This window comes from Triturus cristatus, chromosome 10, assembly GCF_964204655.1.
Source record: "Triturus cristatus chromosome 10, aTriCri1.1, whole genome shotgun sequence".
Lineage (NCBI taxonomy): Eukaryota > Metazoa > Chordata > Amphibia > Caudata > Salamandridae > Triturus > Triturus cristatus.
In genome coordinates this window covers 460,982,568-461,002,650 of record NC_140593.1, presented here as the reverse complement: position 1 = coordinate 461,002,650, position 20,083 = coordinate 460,982,568, and the positions used below count along the sequence as shown (strand labels likewise).

At 45.6% G+C, this 20,083-nt stretch overlaps 1 protein-coding gene across 1 annotated transcript in view; it reads left to right on the top strand.

Annotated features, from left to right (window-relative positions):
* Positions 1-20,083, top strand: part of CUL2 (cullin 2) — a 537,998-nt gene that overhangs the window by 332,249 nt on the left and 185,666 nt on the right. The window contains exons 12-13 of the mRNA XM_085631872.1: positions 4,886-4,945; positions 16,032-16,160. Of these exons, the coding sequence (XP_085487998.1) occupies positions 4,886-4,945; positions 16,032-16,160 (189 nt within the window). The remainder of the gene's footprint in view (positions 1-4,885; positions 4,946-16,031; positions 16,161-20,083) is intronic.

Genomic DNA, 20,083 nt, shown 5'->3' with positions numbered 1-20,083 from the left:
ACACAGATCCTCTGTCCTGCTGGACACAAGCAGTGACACCAGAGATGCTACAGCCTCCACATTAACTTCCATTGAGTGTACAGCAGTTCTGGCATTCTGGGTTGAGCATCATCTGGGCTATACCCAAATCAGAAAGCCAGAAACTAGCATGAATGGATGCTGAGAAATACTTGCCAAAAGAGCAGTTGCTATATCATTTTTCTTTTGTTTTACGAGACGTAGGCAAAAGAGGGCCATGCATCCGTTTTTCGCAAAAAAAACGGACACTAAGACAACATGATTTTGTTGAAAACTGGTGCATGGCCCCCATCTGCACCTGTGAATGCACCCAGAACAGAGGCATATTACAGCTTGACTGTGTCAACAGGGCAAGCAAGAACTGTAAAGGCAAGTGTGCAGAGTCAGATCAGTCCCATTTGCATTGTCCCTGCTAGTGTTCAATAATTTCAATTAAATTACATTTTTATACTACAAAATACATTTGCTGGAAAGCCCACTTTAATTGTGCTCCAAAATGGTGAATGGAGGCATTACCCATGTCATAGGAACATTTTGATAAACCTCCTTTAAGGAAGTTGGGAGGGAATTCCACTACTGCAGAATGCACTGCACAGTAGTTGTCAGCTTATTTAACTGCATGTATAAAGCCAGATCACGGAACTAAGCTTTGTCGTTTAAATTCTATCTTATATTTAGAATCCCATATTAAAGTGAATTGATTGCTTTACTCAACGTGTGATCTAATTCACTTCTTTCTGGAGAAAAGGAATTTATTTTTGTTTTGTTAACCAAGTTATCTGCCATTTCAACAATATTTTTAATGTGTTCTGTTGTGGTGGAAAGAAGTCTTGGAAAGACGAATACATGTTTTGTGAGATTTTATTTTCTAATCTCGCACACCTTTAAGGAGTGTGACATGTTTTGGGCGGTGTAAGAAATTGTGGTTCTTGGTTCAGGGGTGAAAACCCTACTCAAGCAACAACCATAATCCTTCTCGGGGTGAACCACAAAAGTCACTACATTATCCTGTGCTTAATATCCCAAACCAATTTTTGAAAATAGAGTACATTTTAAGAAATAAAGTGAGACCAAAACAACAACAAAAAATCGGTATAACCGTAGACATTGATTTTCAGTGTTTTAGGTAGATATAGCATCTAAAAGCACCAAGCGCCATTTTCGGTCATCTGGTCATGCTAGTTCAGGGGGAAGTCACTAGTTCAGGGCGACTGCGATGGAGCGCGGATCAAACAACGGGCCAGGTTACCTTCTCAAGGTCTGGCGCAAAGACTCCAGTTTGCGGTGGAGGAGGCCGCAAGGAGCAGGCAGAGTTTTGTGGGTGGTCATCGCTGTACTATTGAGAGCACCTCTGGCTTTGAGGACAGTCCTCGCTGTAGTTTGAGGATATGGTTCGGTGTTGGGTATGGGTTTTGCTACAGCCGTGCGTTGGTGGTTACCTCTGGCTGTCGTTGCTGTAGCGCAAAGTGCAGGTCTCACGTTGTGGGGAATCACTCTAGCACAAAGAGTTGGGTTCACTGGAGCTTCACATGTCAATGACAGAGTCTCAGCACAGACATGCCCTTTCACAGTCGTGAAAAGCCCAAAACTTCAGGACCTCTCCTTTTCTTGAAGAGAAGTGCATTCTGATCCAGCCACTGGTCCAGGACCTCAAGAGTCTCCTCTAGGGGATCGGGAACTTGCTCTATCAGAGGGCAGTAGGTCTTAGACTGGTCCAGATGCTGTAGTTCAGCTGGGCAGTTCCAGGGAGGCTTCTGGAGCTTGTTGCAGCACAGTTTTAGATTGGAGAGTGAATCCAGTCAGTGTGCTATCTCTCCAGGTGATTTTCATATGAAATTAACATTGACCTATCTGTCCCACATTGCGATGTTAGCATAAGTTGGACGCCATTTTGCCGCTTTTGCTCACGTTACTACATGGCACATTTCTGGTTAACACTTTGCTCGCTCGCTTTCACATGAGAACTGTCTGTATTTCATGTATTTAGTTGAACACTCTGCTCCTCGTCTGCACAACGTGTTCAAGGTAAAAAAACAATGAGCTCTGTTGAATTGCTTTGGTCAGTCTCTCATCCCTAGCCATAACATAGAACACAACTGCAATCCTGGAAATCTGGTGCTTTTAATATTGCTGTGCATGCATATTAACACACTTTGAGAAAACACTTTCCAGGATAGAAGAGCTGGGCTTGTCCGGAGATGTAAATTCCTGCATCTGAATTCGGAGGTATGGGGTCCCCCCTGACAAAGCCTGGAGGTCTTCTATAATTATAATAAACTCGCTTCTAGCACGGGGAGGGTGGCAAAGCGCTATAGTCCTGTTTCCATTATCATTATAATATGATATACCCTTTTGTTCTATATGGAATTGTAACTATGCTGATTTGTTTGATCCTATGCATTTTGCTGCTAGTACTGGCTCGTATACTGCATTATAGAGCACGTTAGTTAAAATAAACATTTTAAACTATACTTCGACTCTTTTTACTCTTGTTGTGGACAAATACGAGAGTTTGAACGAAAGAGTGTTCTTGTTCCCACGTATCCTGAGAGAGGAGGGAGTAACATGTTCTAGGATGTCTAATCATTGGTAGCTTTGCTGTAGCATGGAGAATGAATGAGACACTATAGCTAGTCTGATAGGGGACCTGGGCACCGAGGTGGGTATTTTGGTACACTACTACACACTGAGGTCCTGGTTTCCTGTGCATGGTTCTATAAATGTGCAGAATCCCTGCAACAGAGAAGCATATATATGTTTGTTATATTGAAGACTGTAGAAACAAAATTAAGAAAAAAATCTTTAAGATTGCAGTCTTGAGGAATTTGGATTGAGGCAGCCCTTTATTTTATGGATATTGAGCACAAAAAAGTATGCCAGCTGGTACTGCCATAGTTTTGATGGGTCCTAATTAATTACATTTTGCATATTTTTTTTTAAAGATTATCATACACCAAAATATGGATAAAACTAATTTTAAGCACATGGAGTGGAACAGCTCTAACCATCCCTTTTGCAGTGTAAATCTGTTCTGGATTCACATGCTGTGCATTATTCTGCCGTCTAGTGATTGGGTCCATAACTCTCTCTTGTGTACTGATCCCTTTTCTCCTTCACCCTTTTTTTTTGTCCTCCTCCTTGTTCGACAATCACCTGTCCCTCAGCGAGGGAGTTTCCTTCTACTCCTGTATAGCGTAGTGTGCCAGTCTTTGTTTCTCCCTTGCTCCCAGAGTTTTGGGTTTGATTTCTGCACAGGCCTCACAGTTCTCAGTGCTGTGGTCTCGTGGTAGGCAAAGGTTGCACACCTGATTGTCCTTCTGGGCAAATCTGTGGTGACATTCCGGGCAGAAGCGGAAGGATGTGTTCTTCTCATCACTTGGAGCAGGGGACCACTGCCGTGCATTCTTTGGTCTTCCTTCGTTGGTTAGTCTCATACTCCCCTTATTTCTCCGCAGAAAATATCTCCAGCTGGATTTCCCACAAATTAGACTTCTTTTTAATTGCAGTATCGATGTTTTCCCTCTGGAACGTTGATGTTGCTTTCAAGGAACCTTCAGTGTATCCTTCTTTTGATGATTGAAAAACATTCAACAATGCTTCCAGACTCAAAGGCGGAAAAAAGAATCTTAAGATGGTGACCATCCAATAAGGCCTCCGGGGAAGGGCATTTGACGTTTGGAAGAATTGGACTAAGAGCCAAATGGTGAGGACTGTTAACCCCCAACAACACACAAAAAGAGGAAGGAGAAAACAGACCAATATACAAGAGTAGAGTTCCAGACCGAAACCACTATATGGCAGAATAATACACAGCATGTGAATCCAGAAAATTCTTAAAGCTGCAAAACTACTCTTACAGGTAGGTAACCGTTTAGTTTTTAACCTCATTGGTGTGCATTCACCAGCCTTTTCACACTATGTAATTGAGTAATTGCATATGCTTTTAAGACTTCAGATTTGCCCATTAGATGAACTACTGTCCTGATTCATATAGGAATTATGTTTACTCACAATTTACTAGGGTGTTTCGGTACTGTATACAATTTAGCCATGTGTAATGAATGTTCTCCAACATTGGAACTTTCATATATTCACATGCTTGAATCATTCTCCACCGGCAGGATGAAAGTCTTCAGTGCATTTAAATAGCAGTAAACTGTGTTAAAATGGCCAAAGGCCTAAACAACAGTGTTTGTTTAGTAGCACACCCACCTCATTTGAAGCAACCCATATGTTTTCCTATGAGGTGGAAATGCCCACTTTCGTTCTCTGTGTAGATGCCATCATAGCTCCGATTTAATAGCGGAAAGTGTAAGACGAGTACACTATAATTGAGCATCTGACCATAGGGGAGGGAAGGTCGCATGGGAATATATGAATGAGTCCAATGCTGGAATACTGGAGTTACGGTAACTAATAGCTTCTCAACCATTGGAACTTTCATATAATCACATGGTTTAATCAGAATAGTAAGTTGTTCTACACAGGGGCGACCTCTTCCTGGCTGTCCAAGAGACGAACAGCTGATCTAAAGAGCGTATATCTTTTGTTCTAAGAGCATGTCTTTTGTTCTATCAATGTAGAACCAGACTCATTTACGTAATTCCAATCAATGTAATGGCATTTCTGCTGACATAGACATGTTTGGGAAGAAAGATCTTAGAATGACTGGTTTATTCAAGTGAAGGTGGGTATGAGCCTAGAAATGGTCCTCAGGCTGACTTTGTCTTTTGTGAATTGTAGGAAAGGCTCCCTGATGGTGAATGCTTTCATTTCTCATAATCTCTTGTCTGATGTTAGTGCTAGTACTGGTTGCAATGCAAAGGTCTTTAGTACTAACCAACTTAAATGTGTCCTTTCTATGCAGGCTTTAACATCAGTAGTCAATTATCGAGAGCCCAAATCCATTTGTAAAGCTCCTGAATTGGTAAGTACAGCTTAAACCAACCTTTTACTTGTACAGATTCACAAGAAAGTCAGATTTCCAAATTACTAACATTAGATATACTCAATATATTGCAAGAGTAGTACTTACCCTTTGAGAAAAAAAAAATGAATCTGCAGGTTTGTCACCAGGATGCAAATTGTGTAGAGAAATGTAGCTACAGTAATTCAGAGACTAAAAGTAAAGGTCATCTGTAGAAACCAAAGTATTTTAGTGTGAATATCAGAACTAGTTTTACTGCATATTTCTCCAAATGGCTATCTAACCCAGCCTTACCACACTAGCCTATGAAAAGGGGCCATATTGGACCTAAATAAGTTTATTGAGGTTGCCCGATGTTTGCACTAGTGTGGTCTGAGAAATTAGAGGGACAAGTTTGATCTTGCTTGTAGGAACAATGTCTCCTGTGGGTTACATTCCAGTAAATCTGATATTCTTTACCCGATGGCTTTAGTGGTCCAGATTTAGGTATCTGTAATTGGTTTTCCTTTGAAGGCTGAATACCTGTGAATCTCTTATCTCCAGGTTTGAACATCAAATGCTATGCTGCTCTTGGACGCTAACCAATGAGAGCATTTTGGAAAGTATCCTGCCTACCTGTAGAGGTACCTCTAATGCAGATACATTGCTTCAGAATAAGGATTTAGGTGCCCTTTCCTGTTCTGTAAAACCACCTTAGTGAAATCCTGCTCCAGTAACCCCCTGTGTACAGTATATATGCAACTGTCATGTTTTTCCCATTGTTTCCTTTCGGCCGAACATATCTTCTTAAGCTTAACATGTGTACTCAGTCATTACTTACTTCCAACACTGCTGCCCAATCGCATTACCAATGTTAGATACAAAAAATCTATTTCGTACATTCATTGATTTGGCTAGTTTTTGTGTTGTTCAAGGGGTACCCCCATCCCACAAGTATAAACACAGTATGTCTTCGTCATCAGGTAAGTAATCTGGATATATCTTAAGGGTTCATTCTGTTGAACATATGGAAATCTTGTGACCTCTATCTTTTTTCATAATGCTACTTTTCCCAAGAAGGGTTTTGAACATTTCCCTCTATGCTGATGTTTCTTTATTTGACCTAAACTAGGATCCAAGCTCAGTTTCCTACATAAGCCTTTGTTGTTTGACTTTACCGTTTTTTAGTTTAGTCTGCCATTTCACCATTCTTGTCCCTCCTTTTACAAGAAGTAAAAATGAGTTTCGCTGTTGACCATCGCAGCCGAGCACCCTCCCAACCTTTTCAGCCTGTCCATAAAGTAACAACCACATAAAGAAATAATCAATCCCGTTCCCCCAGAAACCGCCTCAAACCCACTAAAAGTGCATCCTACTTTATTCTTTCTGCAAATGGATAGGGCAAACAAATGGAGGCAGCAGACAGCCCTGTCTTGTACCTCGACTAATGTTTTGGATGCAGCGCCATTAATTCTTACTCTTGGCGCTGGTTTGTCATCCAGCAAAGAGTCCTACTGAAGAAATCTGAGCCCCTGAACCATTTTCCTCAAAGTGAAACTTCTATCCCTGTTCCAGTGAGTCAATCTGTCTCACCATTTAACAGTGCAATTGTTCCATTAATGTTGCTTGACATTACTAGTATATTATGCAGACATTTGAGACACTGTTCTGTTGACCCCTGCAAATGTACAGTCACTCTTAGCTTGAGGCCCTTATTTACCAGGCACAACAAACAAATAAATTGTGCAGTATGGTGCTCATTCATTCACCAGCCTCCCTACCTTCAGGGAGATCACTTTTTAAATGCAGACCCATAATCATGTTATGTGATGCCAGTTCTTTCAAGGGTAATGTGACTCTAGGAAAGTGGGTTTCTGTTGCAGTAACCCCCCTTTTATTTCCAGATTTCTGATGCGAACTTGACTGATTGTGTGCTGGGACCTTGCTAACCCGGCCCCAGCACCTGTATCCTTTCCCTAAACTGTACCATTGCTCCCATAATCGGCCCACCTCTGCCCCACCTACGAGTCCCTTCTAAAACGTACAAGTGGTACCAAGGGCCTTGAGACCAGAGAGGGTCCCTTAGGGCTGCAGCATGTATTGTACCACCCTAAGGGGTCCACACCAAACACATACATACTGCCATTGTAGGCTATATGTTGTGGTGTAGCTAAACTAAAAGAGTCGACATGGCACACATTTCTGGCTGCATTAACCTTTACAAGCAGTAAGGCAGGGTGCACTATACCACAGGTGAGGGCATACCTGCATGAGCAATATACCCCTACAGTGTATGAGTCATTTCTTGGACACTGTAAGTGCAGTTAAGTTATTTTTGGTATATGGGCAGGGGGTTTGTCAACACGAACTCCACAGCTCCTTCATGGCTTTACAGAAGTCTGAGGAGTTTGGTATCAAACGTTTCAACACAATAAACCCACACTGATGCCAGTATTAGATTTAATAGAAAATGCACTCAGAGGGTATCTTAGAGATGCCCTCTGAAAAACAACCAGCTTCCACTGTATTGGCAGACTGGTCCCTGCCAGCCAGCCAGCACCAGTCAGGTTTCTGACCTCATGGGGGGAGAGCCTTTGTGCCCTTGGAGGTCAGAAACAAAGCCTGCTCTAGGTGGAGGTGCTTCACATCTCCCCCTTGCAGAAACAGCAGCTCTTGGAGGTGAGCCTCAAAGGCTCTCACCTTGTTTTAAGCTGATTTGGGCAGCTCCAACTTTTGGAGATACCTTCCCCCCGTCCTAGCCCATCTCTTTGGCGGCAGGATAGGTGGGAAAATTAGTAAGCAGAGTAGGAGCGTCCACCTTGGCTCGGCACACCCCAAGTGTGGCCAGGAGCTGAGGAGAACCCCTCTCTTCATAATTCACCATCTTGGTTTGGAGATTTAGGACCATTGACTACTGCTCTCCGACCTCAGTAACACCCTTAAATTTAGAATGTAAGGGTTCCTCTGAACCATGTTCCTCCGATTCAATGACCTAAGAAGAAGATGGACCGTAGAGCCATGCAGCAGCGAAGGCGGAGTACAACTGACTTGGCCCCTACCACCCTGTTTCCCGCTTCAAGGACCCTGCTCACTGAAACGAGCATGTTTCACAGCCAGCAACCTCCAAGGACCACAGAGACCTGAGCTGCCTTTGACAAAAACTATTTTCTCCCGTTAACACTGGATTTGTCCAGAAATAAGCAAACCCAGGCGGATCCGCGAGACTTGCACCACTCTGCACCTGTTGCCCACGGCAGAGACCAGGTGGCCTAACGATCCAGTGACGTCTCCCCGGCGATCCTGAACTGAGATCCAGCATTGAACGACCTCTCCTGAACTTCCCCACGACGCCTGCAGCCTCATCTTGAAGGGTACCCCCGTCTGGATCTGGTTAGAGAAACCCGACACCTAAATACAACCCTGCACCCACAGCCTCCAGGCATCCCCCCACTATACAACTCGCCTCTCTAGCCATTGGATTCCTTCAGCCATTCTTCTGGACCGATTCTGCAGCCTTTGTCTCCAACCGAGGATCTCCATTGATTTCTACTGGGCACCTGACGATTCCTTTGCACACTGCACCCGGCCGCCCCTGTGCCACTTGTGCAGCTTTGGTGCTACTTGGTGGCCCCTTCAGTGCTGACCTCAACCCGAGGGCATGTGTCCCTGAACTGCGGGTACTTACCTGCAACCGGTGCCTCTTCGAGGTGCCCCCAGCTCCCATAGGCTCACATTGGGCCCAGTGACATCTGCAACCTGCCACCCCAGTGCTGCTGGTGGTGCAGTACCTACCTTGGTCTGACTCTTGCCCAGTCTTGGTCAAAACCTCCGAAGACTGTACTTGAGTCGATTGCTCACCTGAAAATTACTCACCTGTCTTTCCTCCCAAAGGATTGCATTGGTTCTCCTCTGTATTGCACCAAGTTTTGATTTTTAGAATAATACATAGTATCTCTTTGACATTGAAAAGTATTACATACACCTGTAAAGTATTTTTAATGCTTATACAAACCTTTGCCAACTGTACATTTGAAAGTGTTGCATTTCTGAAACGTATACTTCCCAGTAACCGAGTTCCACTTGCTTCCTCAAATAAAATTTTACTAAAGTAATATTTTTGTAAACATTTACCTGGAGTTATTTGAGTGTGTGTTCCTGTCCTTATGAGTGTGTACAACAAATTCTTTCACATTACCCTTTGATAGGCCTAACTGCTCAGCCCAGCTACCACTAAAATGAGAGCAATGTATTATCTACTTCATCCTCTTCTATACACCTTGGACTTTGTGCACACTATCTCTTTTTGATATAGTATACACAGAGCCAGCTGCCTACAGTGACGATACTAACTGCGATAAAATGCACACAGAAAGTGCTGCGTGTAATGCTTGAAAATAGTCTAACCACTGGCATTCGCTCCGGGTAACATCCAACCCCATTGTTTTTCACCCACTCTGCCTTGCTAGACAAAGGCCTGCCATATGTAAATCACTATTAACCATATGTTCGAGGCATATGAGCTGCAGATTGTACACTTTTGCATAGATCGCCATCTGGTGTTGGGGCCGGATGTTTGCAGTTTGTTTTTGTTCTTGGACAGTCTTTGGAAGTCACGAGTTCGGTGACTCCTCCTTCGGTCCGTACTGCGCATGGGCTTCGGCTCCATCCTCAGATTGTTTTTTTCCGCCATCGGGCTCGGATGTGATACTTCGTGCTCCGGCTTCGAACTTCTCCAGTTCCAGCCTCGACGGAAAATCCTCGTTCATCGAGATTCTTCATCAATCATCTTCTTCATCTCTCTTAGAGGCACTTTCTCGATTCCACACATCGGCACCGGCCTTCGGGCCCTCCTCGACTCCGGTCCCGGCCGATGAAAAGGACTCCATTCAAAAAGTCCCCAAAATGTGGGTCTAAATTTCCCCACACCGACCTCCATCAGGTGTGTAACCTTTGCCTCTCTCCCGAACATGAGGCCCGAGACTGCCCCGCCTGCAAGTCTTTTCTGTCGAAAAAGACTATCCGGGATCGAAGAGCTCGACGCACCATGGCGCACTCATCGACCTCGGCTCCACCGGACATCTTCGGAGACGACACCGGAGCTTCGGGGCAACAACACACCGAGCAGGAGGAAGATATCGTCAGCGCTTCCGAGGCCGACGACTCCGACCTGGAGGACATCACACCGGCGCAGAGGGTCGTGAGTACTCTACCCCCTCCCTCCCCCGTGCCCATGTCGAAAGAGACTCCGGTTACACCTTCGCCTCCGGGCCTAGGGAAAACCAAACATACAGCTTCTATCACCCCACCTTCGGGCCCGGTGTCGAAGCATCACAAGTCTCACGGTGGCTTGGGCTCGAGCCAGCCTACTCCTGGTGCCGACAAACACCGTTCGGCACCGAAGAAAGTGACACCCAGTTCGGCTCCGAAGCCACCGGTGCCGAAGCCTGGACTCTCGGTGCCGACAAAACACAAGCATAAATCCCTCGGCACCGACGCTCCCGCGCCCAAGCCTGCCTCGACACCGAAAAAACCGGAGGTTCCAAAAAAGCATGGGGCAGAGAAACCATCCAAGTCCTCGGCTCCGAAAACATCGGCGCCAGCAGACGATTCGGTGCCAGCGGAACTATTTACACCTGATCCTTCTCAAAAAACCTTAACAAAGGATCCAAAGACTGGGCTCTTGATTTTGTCTATCAAGAAAAGACGGCTTGACAAACCTCCTCCTCTACCTCCCAGGTCTTCACCACCCTTACCTCTTCACTCCCCAACCCCGTCTCCAGAACCTGATTACGGGGATCCAGATTATGATCCAGCGGATGCCCCGCTGGACCCCACACCCCCAGGGACCCCAGACCCATGGGAGGATTACCAAAACCCTTACATACCAGATGTGCCTCAGGATGACATCTATCCATCCAGGCCATCTCCCCCGGAGGACTCACTAGGGTTTCACCACTTAGTGTGCTGCCCGCTGCACTATCATGGGGTAGAACTACATAGCGAACCAGTTGAGGAAGATTTCTTACTGGATACGTTTGATATTCAGGATAAATCTACAGCCATCTTGCCCATGCTTAAGGGTGTTACCAAACATGCAGCAGAGGTGTTCAAGGACCCAGTCAGAGCCAGGGTCTTAAACCCCAGAATAGAAAAAAAGTACAAGGCAGCCCCCACAGATCCTGCATACATTAAAGGACCTGCTCCTTTAGATTCACTAGTTGTGTCCACAGCTAGAAAGCGGTCCAACTCCCAGTCATCAGGTGAGGCTCCACCACCAGATAAGGAGTCAAAACTCTTAGATGCGTCTGGTAAACGCACTGCCTCGCAAGCCGCAAACATATGGCGTATTGCAAATACACAGGCGCTGCTTGCGCGTTATGACAGAGCACACTACGATGAGCTAGAGGCTCTTATGCAACACCTCCCAGAGAAACACAAACGTAGAGCTCATGAACTAATACAGGAGGGTAAGCTCATTACTAACACCTCCATTAAATGTGCCCTCGACGCAGCGGACACTGCTTCTAGAGCTATAAATACTAGTGTTCTGCTTCGCCGTCATGCCTGGCTCAGGGTTTAAGCCAGAAGTCCAGGCATCCATACTAAATCACCCCTTTGACCAACAACACCTATTTGGGCCAAAGGTGGACGAAGCATTAGAAAAAATGAAAAAGGACACGGACACAGCAAAGTCTATGGGGGCATTACAATCCCAAACCCCTAGACGCTCATTTCGGCGTTCGTCCTTTCGTAGCACAGGCAGCGGTTACTCCACCGATACTGCCTCTACCTCCTACAAGTCCCCTCCTCAAACTACCTTCTCAAAGGGCTACCAAAGAGGTGGATACAGGGGCAACAACAATAAGGGCAGGTGCAAAACCAACACCACCCGTTCTGCCACACCGCCCACACAATGACTTCCCCTCGCTCCCCCCAGACCATCCCACTCCAGTCGGGGGCAGACTACAAAACTTTATTCACACCTGGGAGTCCATAACATCGGACAAATGGGTGACCCAAATTATTCGGTCAGGGTACTGTCTCGAACTAACATCTACCCCACCCAATATTCCACCAAGGCACCGTACAATGTCACAGGAACATACCACACTGCTCAAGCAGGAGGTGATCTCCCTCCTCCAAAAACACGCTATAGAGCAAGTCCCCGTCAATCAGCAAAATTTAGGGGTCTACTCTCTGTATTTTCTAATACCAAAGAAAGACGGGACCCTGCGGCCCATTCTGGACCTCCGACCTCTAAATGCATACATACATTCGGACCATTTCCACATGGTCACCCTCCAACAAGTTCTCCCACTCCTCTTTCAGGGAGACTTTCTCACTACATTGGACTTGAAAGACGCATACTTTCATATTCCAATACACCCTTCTCACAGGAAGTACCTCAGGTTTGTGGTGGACGGTCAGCATTACCAATTCGAGGTTCTCCCCTTCGGGGTCACAACCGCACCACGGGTGTTTACCAAATGCCTAGCAGTAGTAGCAGCACACCTCAGACGCCAACACATTCACGTCTTCCCTTACTTAGACGACTGGCTGATAAAAGCCGCGCCCTACAACCAATGTGTGCAACATACAAACAGCACCATCCAACTGCTCCACCAGCTAGGCTTCACGGTGAACTATCAAAAGTCCCACCTCATACCATCTCACACAAAGCAATATCTCGGGGCCACTATAGACACCTCCAAGGGTATAGCCTATCCCAATTCAGCCAGCATCGCAAGCATACAAGCCTTGCGCCAAACATTCATTGTTCAGCACTCTCTCCCAGCAAGAGTATTAATGAAGCTAATAGGGATGATGGCACCTTGCATCTTCATAGTGCCCCATGCAAGACTCCACATGCGTCCACTCCAAGAGTGCCTAGCACGGCAGTGGAACCAGGCCCAGGGACAGCTGACGGATCTGGTGTTGGTGGACGGCCGCACCCATCACTCTCTGCAGTGGTGGAACACCACAAACCTTTCCAAAGGGCGGCCGTTCCTGGACCCGGTTCCTCAGGTGATTCTAACAGAGGACGCATCGCTCTCCGGCTGGGGTGCGCACCTCCTATACCTCACAATGCAAGGTCTATGGACGCCACAGCAAAAGTCGCTCCACATCAACCATCTGGAGCTGTTGGCGATCTTTCTAGCCCTAAAATCCTTTCAGAAACAAATTTCAGCCAAAGCAGTCCTCATTCGCACAGACAATATGACTGCAATGTATTATATTAAAAAACAGGGGGGGACACACTCTCCCCAGCTCTCCCGCTTAGCACAGAGCATATGGAGATGGGCAATTCCACAAAAAATCTTTCTCCTGGCACAACACGTCCCAGGCATACAAAACACCATGGCAGATCTGCTCAGCAGACAAACGCAACAAATACACGAATGGGAACTGCATCCACAAGTTCTTCGCCCATTCTTCCGCAAGTGGGGGCATCCTCAGATAGACCTCTTCGCCACCCACGAAAACAAAAAATGCCCAAGCTTCGCCGCCAGATACCCACACCCATTGTCCAAAGGCAATGCGATATGGATGAACTGGTCAGGCAAATTTGCATACGCCTTTCCACCTCTCCCGCTAATTCCATTAGTGGTCAGGAAGCTGCAACAGCATTCCCTCACACTCATTCTGGTAGCCCCAACATGGGCCAGGCAGCCGTGGTACACCACACTATTACAGCTATCGGTGGTACCACATCAAAAACTGCACCTGTCCCCATGCCTCCTAACTCAGAACCATGGAGAAATCAGGCACCCGGACCCAGCTCAGCTCAACCTTGCGATCTGGCTCCTGAAATCTTAGAATTTGGGTACCTTAACCTTCCCCCTGATTGCATGAACATTATCAAGGAAGCCAGACGTCCTACCACTCGAGCATGCTATGCCGCAAAGTGGAAGAGATTTGTTGTTTACTGCCGTAACAATACAATCAACCCTTTAGATGCATCCATACAGCACATCATATGCTATCTACTCCATCTTCAAAGGTGTAACCTGGCATATTCATCCATACGCCTACACCTAGCAGCGATTGCTGCTTACCTGCAAAACAGACAGCATTTATCACTGTTCAGAGTGCCCGCTATTAAAGCCTTTATGGAAGGCCTTAAACGAGTAATTCCGCCCAGGGCACCACCTTCCCCTGTATGGAATCTAAATGTAGTCTTACAAGGCTAATGGGTCCGCCTTTCGAACCAATGCATAAAAGTGAGCTACAGTTCCTCACCTGGAAAACCGCTTTCCTCGTAGCTATCACTTCCCTTAGAAGGGTTAGTGAAATACAAGCGTTCACTATACAAGAACCCTTTTTACAGATACATCACAGCAAGGTGATACTTCGTACAAATCCAAAATTTCTGCCCAAGGTCATTTCCCCCTTCCATCTTAATCAATCGGTGGAATTACCGGTCTTTTTCTCGCAACCTCAATCTGTTGCGGAAAGGGCTCTACATACACTTGATGTTAAGAGGGCTTTACTGTACTACATACAAAGAACGCAACCTTTCAGGAAGACTAAACAATTGTTTGTCTCCTTCTCTCCACCGCATAAAGGCAACCCCATCTCTAAATCAAGGATAGCTAGGTGGATTGTAAAGTGCATACAAATTTGCTATCACAAGGCAAAAAGAACATTATCTGTTCCACCTAAAGCCCACTCTACAAGAAAGATAGGGGCTTCTATGGCTTTTCTAGGGAACATACCCTTAGATGACATCTGCAAAGCAGCCACATGGTCAACTCCGCACACCTTCACAAAACATTACTGTGTAGACGTCCATTCCAAGCAACAAGCTAGTGTGGGCCAGGCTGTACTAAAGACACTATTTCAAACCGCTGCAACGGATACCGGTGGTCGCCACTAGGGCTGGGTACTGCTATGTAATCTATGCAAAAGTGTACAATCTGCAGCTCATATGCCTCGAACGGAATATGCTACTTACCAGTATGCATCTGTTCTTGGCATGTAGAGCTGCAGATCTGTACACGCCCACCCGCCTCCCCGGCTACCTGTATCCGTTCCAGTCTATCTTATTTAGATACAACACACATGGGTTTCTTACTGTTATCACTACGCTCCATCTTTTCCCTGCTGGCGAAAAACAATATGAGGATGGAGCCGAAGCCCATGCGCAGTACGGACCGAAGGAGGAGTCACCGAACTCGTGACTTCCAAAGACTGTCAAAGAACAAAAACAAACTGCAAACATCCGGGCCCAACACCAGATGGCGATCTATGCAAAAGTGTACAGATCTGCAGCTCTACATGCCAAGAACAGATGCATACTGGTAAGTAGCATATTCCTTCTCATGGAAGTAGTCCATCCTGAACTGCCTGGCGAGGTCCCCTCCAGAAGGGACCACAAGCAAACTCAGACTGATTTTGACCTACGTAAACCTCATCAGTGAGTATAGTTTGGATGCTAGTTTGGAATGCTACCACTCATGATTGCCTGTGATTATACTAATTGTAAACATTCCTCTTATTGCCCTTTGTGTAATTGGTACTGCCTGTGATGATGTCATGGCCATGTCCGATGTAATTTCATGTCCTGTGGTGTCCTCGCTCGATAAATGACATAATGTCACTGCTGTTGTTATCAATTTGGTGAATTTGTAACAGTTGCTTTTACCAGTATCAGGTATTGTATAACAAAATACATATTTGCTTCATTTAACCTTGCCTGTCTAGAGTAGATTCTTGAGGTTGCTGATCTTCGGGCTTCTGTCCCGTTATCACCCTGAACCATCTGTCTGACCAGTCCTGCTGCCAAATGAGGCTGTTTGTCTGGCTAACGAAGCTTGCCCTCGATGTTGAAGTTCAATTTGCTTTATCAAATCTTTTTAGAGAATGTTATTACCTTTTGAGCATGAGTTTTTTGAGTATGAGATTTAAAGAGAAAAAAGTAGGATTTAACACATTTTTCAGTGTAGTGTACATGTTGCAGGCCCAAAGCTAAAATGTGATTCCAGCAAGATTAGCAATATACAGTGATAACAGACAATGGACTCTATGCAATTTTAATCAGTTATTCACTACTGTGGTCACAAAGTATAGATTCACCTGTCTTTCTTGTGTTTTCATAAATAACCAGCTGGCGAAGTACTGTGACAACTTGTTGAAGAAGTCTGCTAAAGGGATGACGGAAAATGAAGTGGAAGACAAGCTCACCAGCTTCATTACTGTGTTTAAATATATTGATGACAAAGATGTTTTCCAGAAGGTATTCTATGGTTCCTTTTTTATTTAAAATGCTTTCATATCTCTTTGTGTGTCTGTTCAAAAAATCTAACTTATTTTAACATTGTTAAATAGCAGTGTACCAGTCACTCTCCAGCACATTAGCAAGTTGACTGATTTTGCATAAATGTTTCGTAGTGTGAATTAAATTCCTATGTTGGACATCTATACACTAAGTTTATTTGCCAGTGGTCTTGCATTCATTGAAAAGGGGAGTTTTTAAGTTTCACCTTCTCACTTATTTCTATATTTGTACTTCCTTGGCTCAAGCTTAGACTTGCCCATCGTCCTCAATGAAATGATAAAAGCAAATCAAATGGAGACTGGGGCTAAAATTTACAGTACTTAGAAGACGAGTACCACACTCTTAGGTTATTCCTTGTGCTCATTCATAGAGCCATGAATGTTCTCCACAGAATAAGATTTTGCCACTTTTAAGTAAAAGAAGCCCTTCTTGAAGATTCAAATGAATATCTTACTGACTAAGGCTACCACTTGAGGTATTAATACTCTAAAAATACGAAATAGACTCATGCAGAAAAAAACAAGGTAGCTCCCTATGAGCTGCATAACTAAAATACTTGAAGTCCAGCTCTTGAAACACACTAATCTCTTTCCTCCCATCTCTCTTCCCTGAACACATGGCTCTTGATCTCAAGTATAAATAAAAGCAAAGAAATCCAACACCTCCCATATGCCCTATCTCCCTCCCCACCATCCAAATGTATTGTGTCAGAATAAGAGAGATGACAGCCTTGTCGATGAGACAAAACTCGGATAACTATCAGAAACGTCCTCATACCTGTGCATACTTCTCCTAGGAAATTCTCTTCTTTACAACCCACTCATCTATTGGATAAGGAGGACTCTGATGAAGAGGGTCCCTTTGGCGTGGCATGCAGCCCCTCTGAGTTGCAAGTCAAGTGTCCACCAGAGGACGATGAGGAGGAGTATTGTAAGCAAACTTATCACGCTCCTGCAGATCACTACCATCAACAGTGTCAAGGAGAAATGGTGTCCCTACCTTCATCTCTGGTGCCTGACCTACAGTTCATGCTCAGTGACAATCGCCAACGCTTACCTCAATCAGCCCATCCCACCAGGCTTCCATCTCCACCAGCAAGGCTGTCACCTGGTTAGCCTTCACCATCACTACCTCCACAACCACTATTGTCTACGCCAATTCCACATACCCTGCAAATAGCTTCCGTCCTGTATCCTGCATCCTCAGAAGGTGATAGGAAAGATGGTGAACTCCGGGTCAGTCATACTGAATGGGATGATTACATGATACCACAGCCCTCATCTCAATGCAGCCTCCGGAGGGTTCTCCTCCTGAGGATATTAGAGGATTTCACAACCTGCTAGAGAGAGCTGAAAAGAGGTTCCATCTCCCAATGCCTACAAAGCAAACAGATTGGTTTTTGTAGGCGTTTCATAAAACTATCAGATCTATGGCCATTATTGATTTTATTTAGGAGCAAGGCATTCAGGTCATGAAGACCCCAGCTTTGGTGGCTGCAGTGTTACCGCGCATTGACAAGGAAATACAAGGCTCCTGAGCATGCTCCCACTTGTCTTCCTGGGCACTCTAAACGGGATTCCGTTGTCACGCAAGCAGCCAGCGCTACTCTAATAGCCCTTGGGCACCTATCTCAGCGCCTCCAGATAAAGAGGGTAGGTGCCTTGACAATATTGGTAAAAACATTTTCTTTAATGCAAGAACTAACGATCAGGGCAGCCAACTCTTTAGCAGGTCTTGGAAGGTACGACCTACAGATGTGGTCGGACATTGCTCCGTACATCGACCAGTTACCATAAGATGTCAAGGCAGAAGCCAGAAAGGTCTTGCATGAGGGTGAGCGCACATTCAGTGAAGTAATAGATTGTGCCATGGATATGGCCATTACGGGTTTTGCTGCAGTTAGTAGGTGCCGCAGTGCTCAGGTGTCAAGGTTGGCTTAAGGCTACCCGTTTCTGACCGGAGGTTCATAACAAAATCTTAGCCCTCCCTTACGATGGAGAAGCAGTCTTCGGGAAATACCTCGACAAGGCCCTCCAGGCTATCCAGTCTAACATAAAAACAGCTAAGTCTTAGGGGACCTTACAGTTCAGGAACGTGCCTTTTGGTTGCTCACATGGAAGAGGACAACCTTCATTCAGAGGGGACTACCAACAATATTGTTACCCCTCATAATCCTCATTCGCTCAACAGTATCGTCCCCAATACCAGCCGAGGCAACCACCACAATCATCATACGTCAGACCCCTCCTGAGGGGAAATTCAGGATGTCCAGAAAAGTACACCGGCTGACGTCAATGATGTACCTCAGGCTCCGGCTACTTCCGTCCTTAGTCCGAACTCGGTGCCAGAGTTACCAACTACCGCCACTGATGGCAGGAAATTACCACAGATCAGTGGATCTTTGACCTTGTCCAATTTGGCAATTGACCTTGTCCAATTTGGCAATTGACCTTGTCCAATTCGGCAATTGACCTTGTCCAATTCGGCCACACATTGCTATTCCTCCACAGACCACCTCCAACTCCGCCACAAACTTCCATCCAAAATCATCTACAGCTTCTCAAATTGAAAGGTCAAAACCATGCTAAAAAGGGAGCTCTAGAGAGATTTCCTAAAGCCCACAAAGGAAAAGGTTTCTATTTCTGTTACTTTTTAATCCGCAAGAGGTGAAGACAGTGGTGACTGATTCTTGACCTCGGAAACCTCAACACCTTCAGCAATCATTCCGCATGGTAACACTGCAGGAGGTACTGCAGCTCTTGAACTAGGGGAACTTTGACAACCCTCGACCTCCAAGATGTGTATTTTCATCTACCCTTGGACCCGAAATAGGAAATTGCTAAGATTCACAGTAGCCTGAAGCCTTTACCAGATCAAGGTGCTCCCCTTTGGCCTCAGATTCACCCCTCGCATCTTCACAAAGTGCCTCGCACCTGTAGCAGCTTTTCTCAGACAACACCACAATCAAGTCTTTCCTTTTCTAGATGGCTGGTTGGTCAAGGGGCCTTCCAAACATATGGCACGTGCATCCAAAATAGCCTGCACAGATCTCTTCAAACAGCTAGGTCTCAACCTGAACCAAGAGAAATCCAACCGTCATCCATCACAAACCATAACATTTTTAGGTGCAACGCTGAACATAACATCATCCAAGGCGTATCCCACAGAGGTATGGCAAATACGACTCATGACGCTGGCACCGGATGTAAAAAGAAAAAAGTTCTGTTCGCCTCTACACGTCCATTCCAGGGATGATGTCATCTTGCATCACTCTCGTCTCCTTTTGTCGTCTACACATGCTTCCACTTCAATTGAAAATGGACAGACAATGGGTGCAAGTGATAGGCTTGTTCGACAACCTCATCCAGGTCACTCCAGGAATGGTCAGCGCCTTATCTGGTGGACGAGGCAGGAACATCTTTCAGTCCGACTCTTTTTGGCCCTCAGCTTCCCCTCTGGTCATCACCACCGATGCTTCCCTGGAGGGGTGGGGATCTTACATCCAAGATCTCCAAGTTAGTTGCAATTAGCAACCAGCTCAACGTTGATTACAAATCAACTTACTAGAGTTGAAAGCAGTGCATCTCGCTTTGCATGCCTTTCTCCTGAGAATTCACAATTCAGCAGTGGCCGTCCGCACGGACAGTAGAACCATGATGCACTACGTGAACAAGCAGGGTGGCACGAGATCCCACCTGCTATCCCAGGAAGCACAAAACATATGAGACTGTCCCATCCATCACAAGGTGCGCCTGCGAGTGGAACGTATTCCCGGGAAGCAGAACACTATTGCGAACACTCTCAGCCAGCTGATAGCTTCATGCCACGAGTGGGATTTGCACCAGAGGACCCTGGACCACATTTCTCCAGTGAAGAAGCCA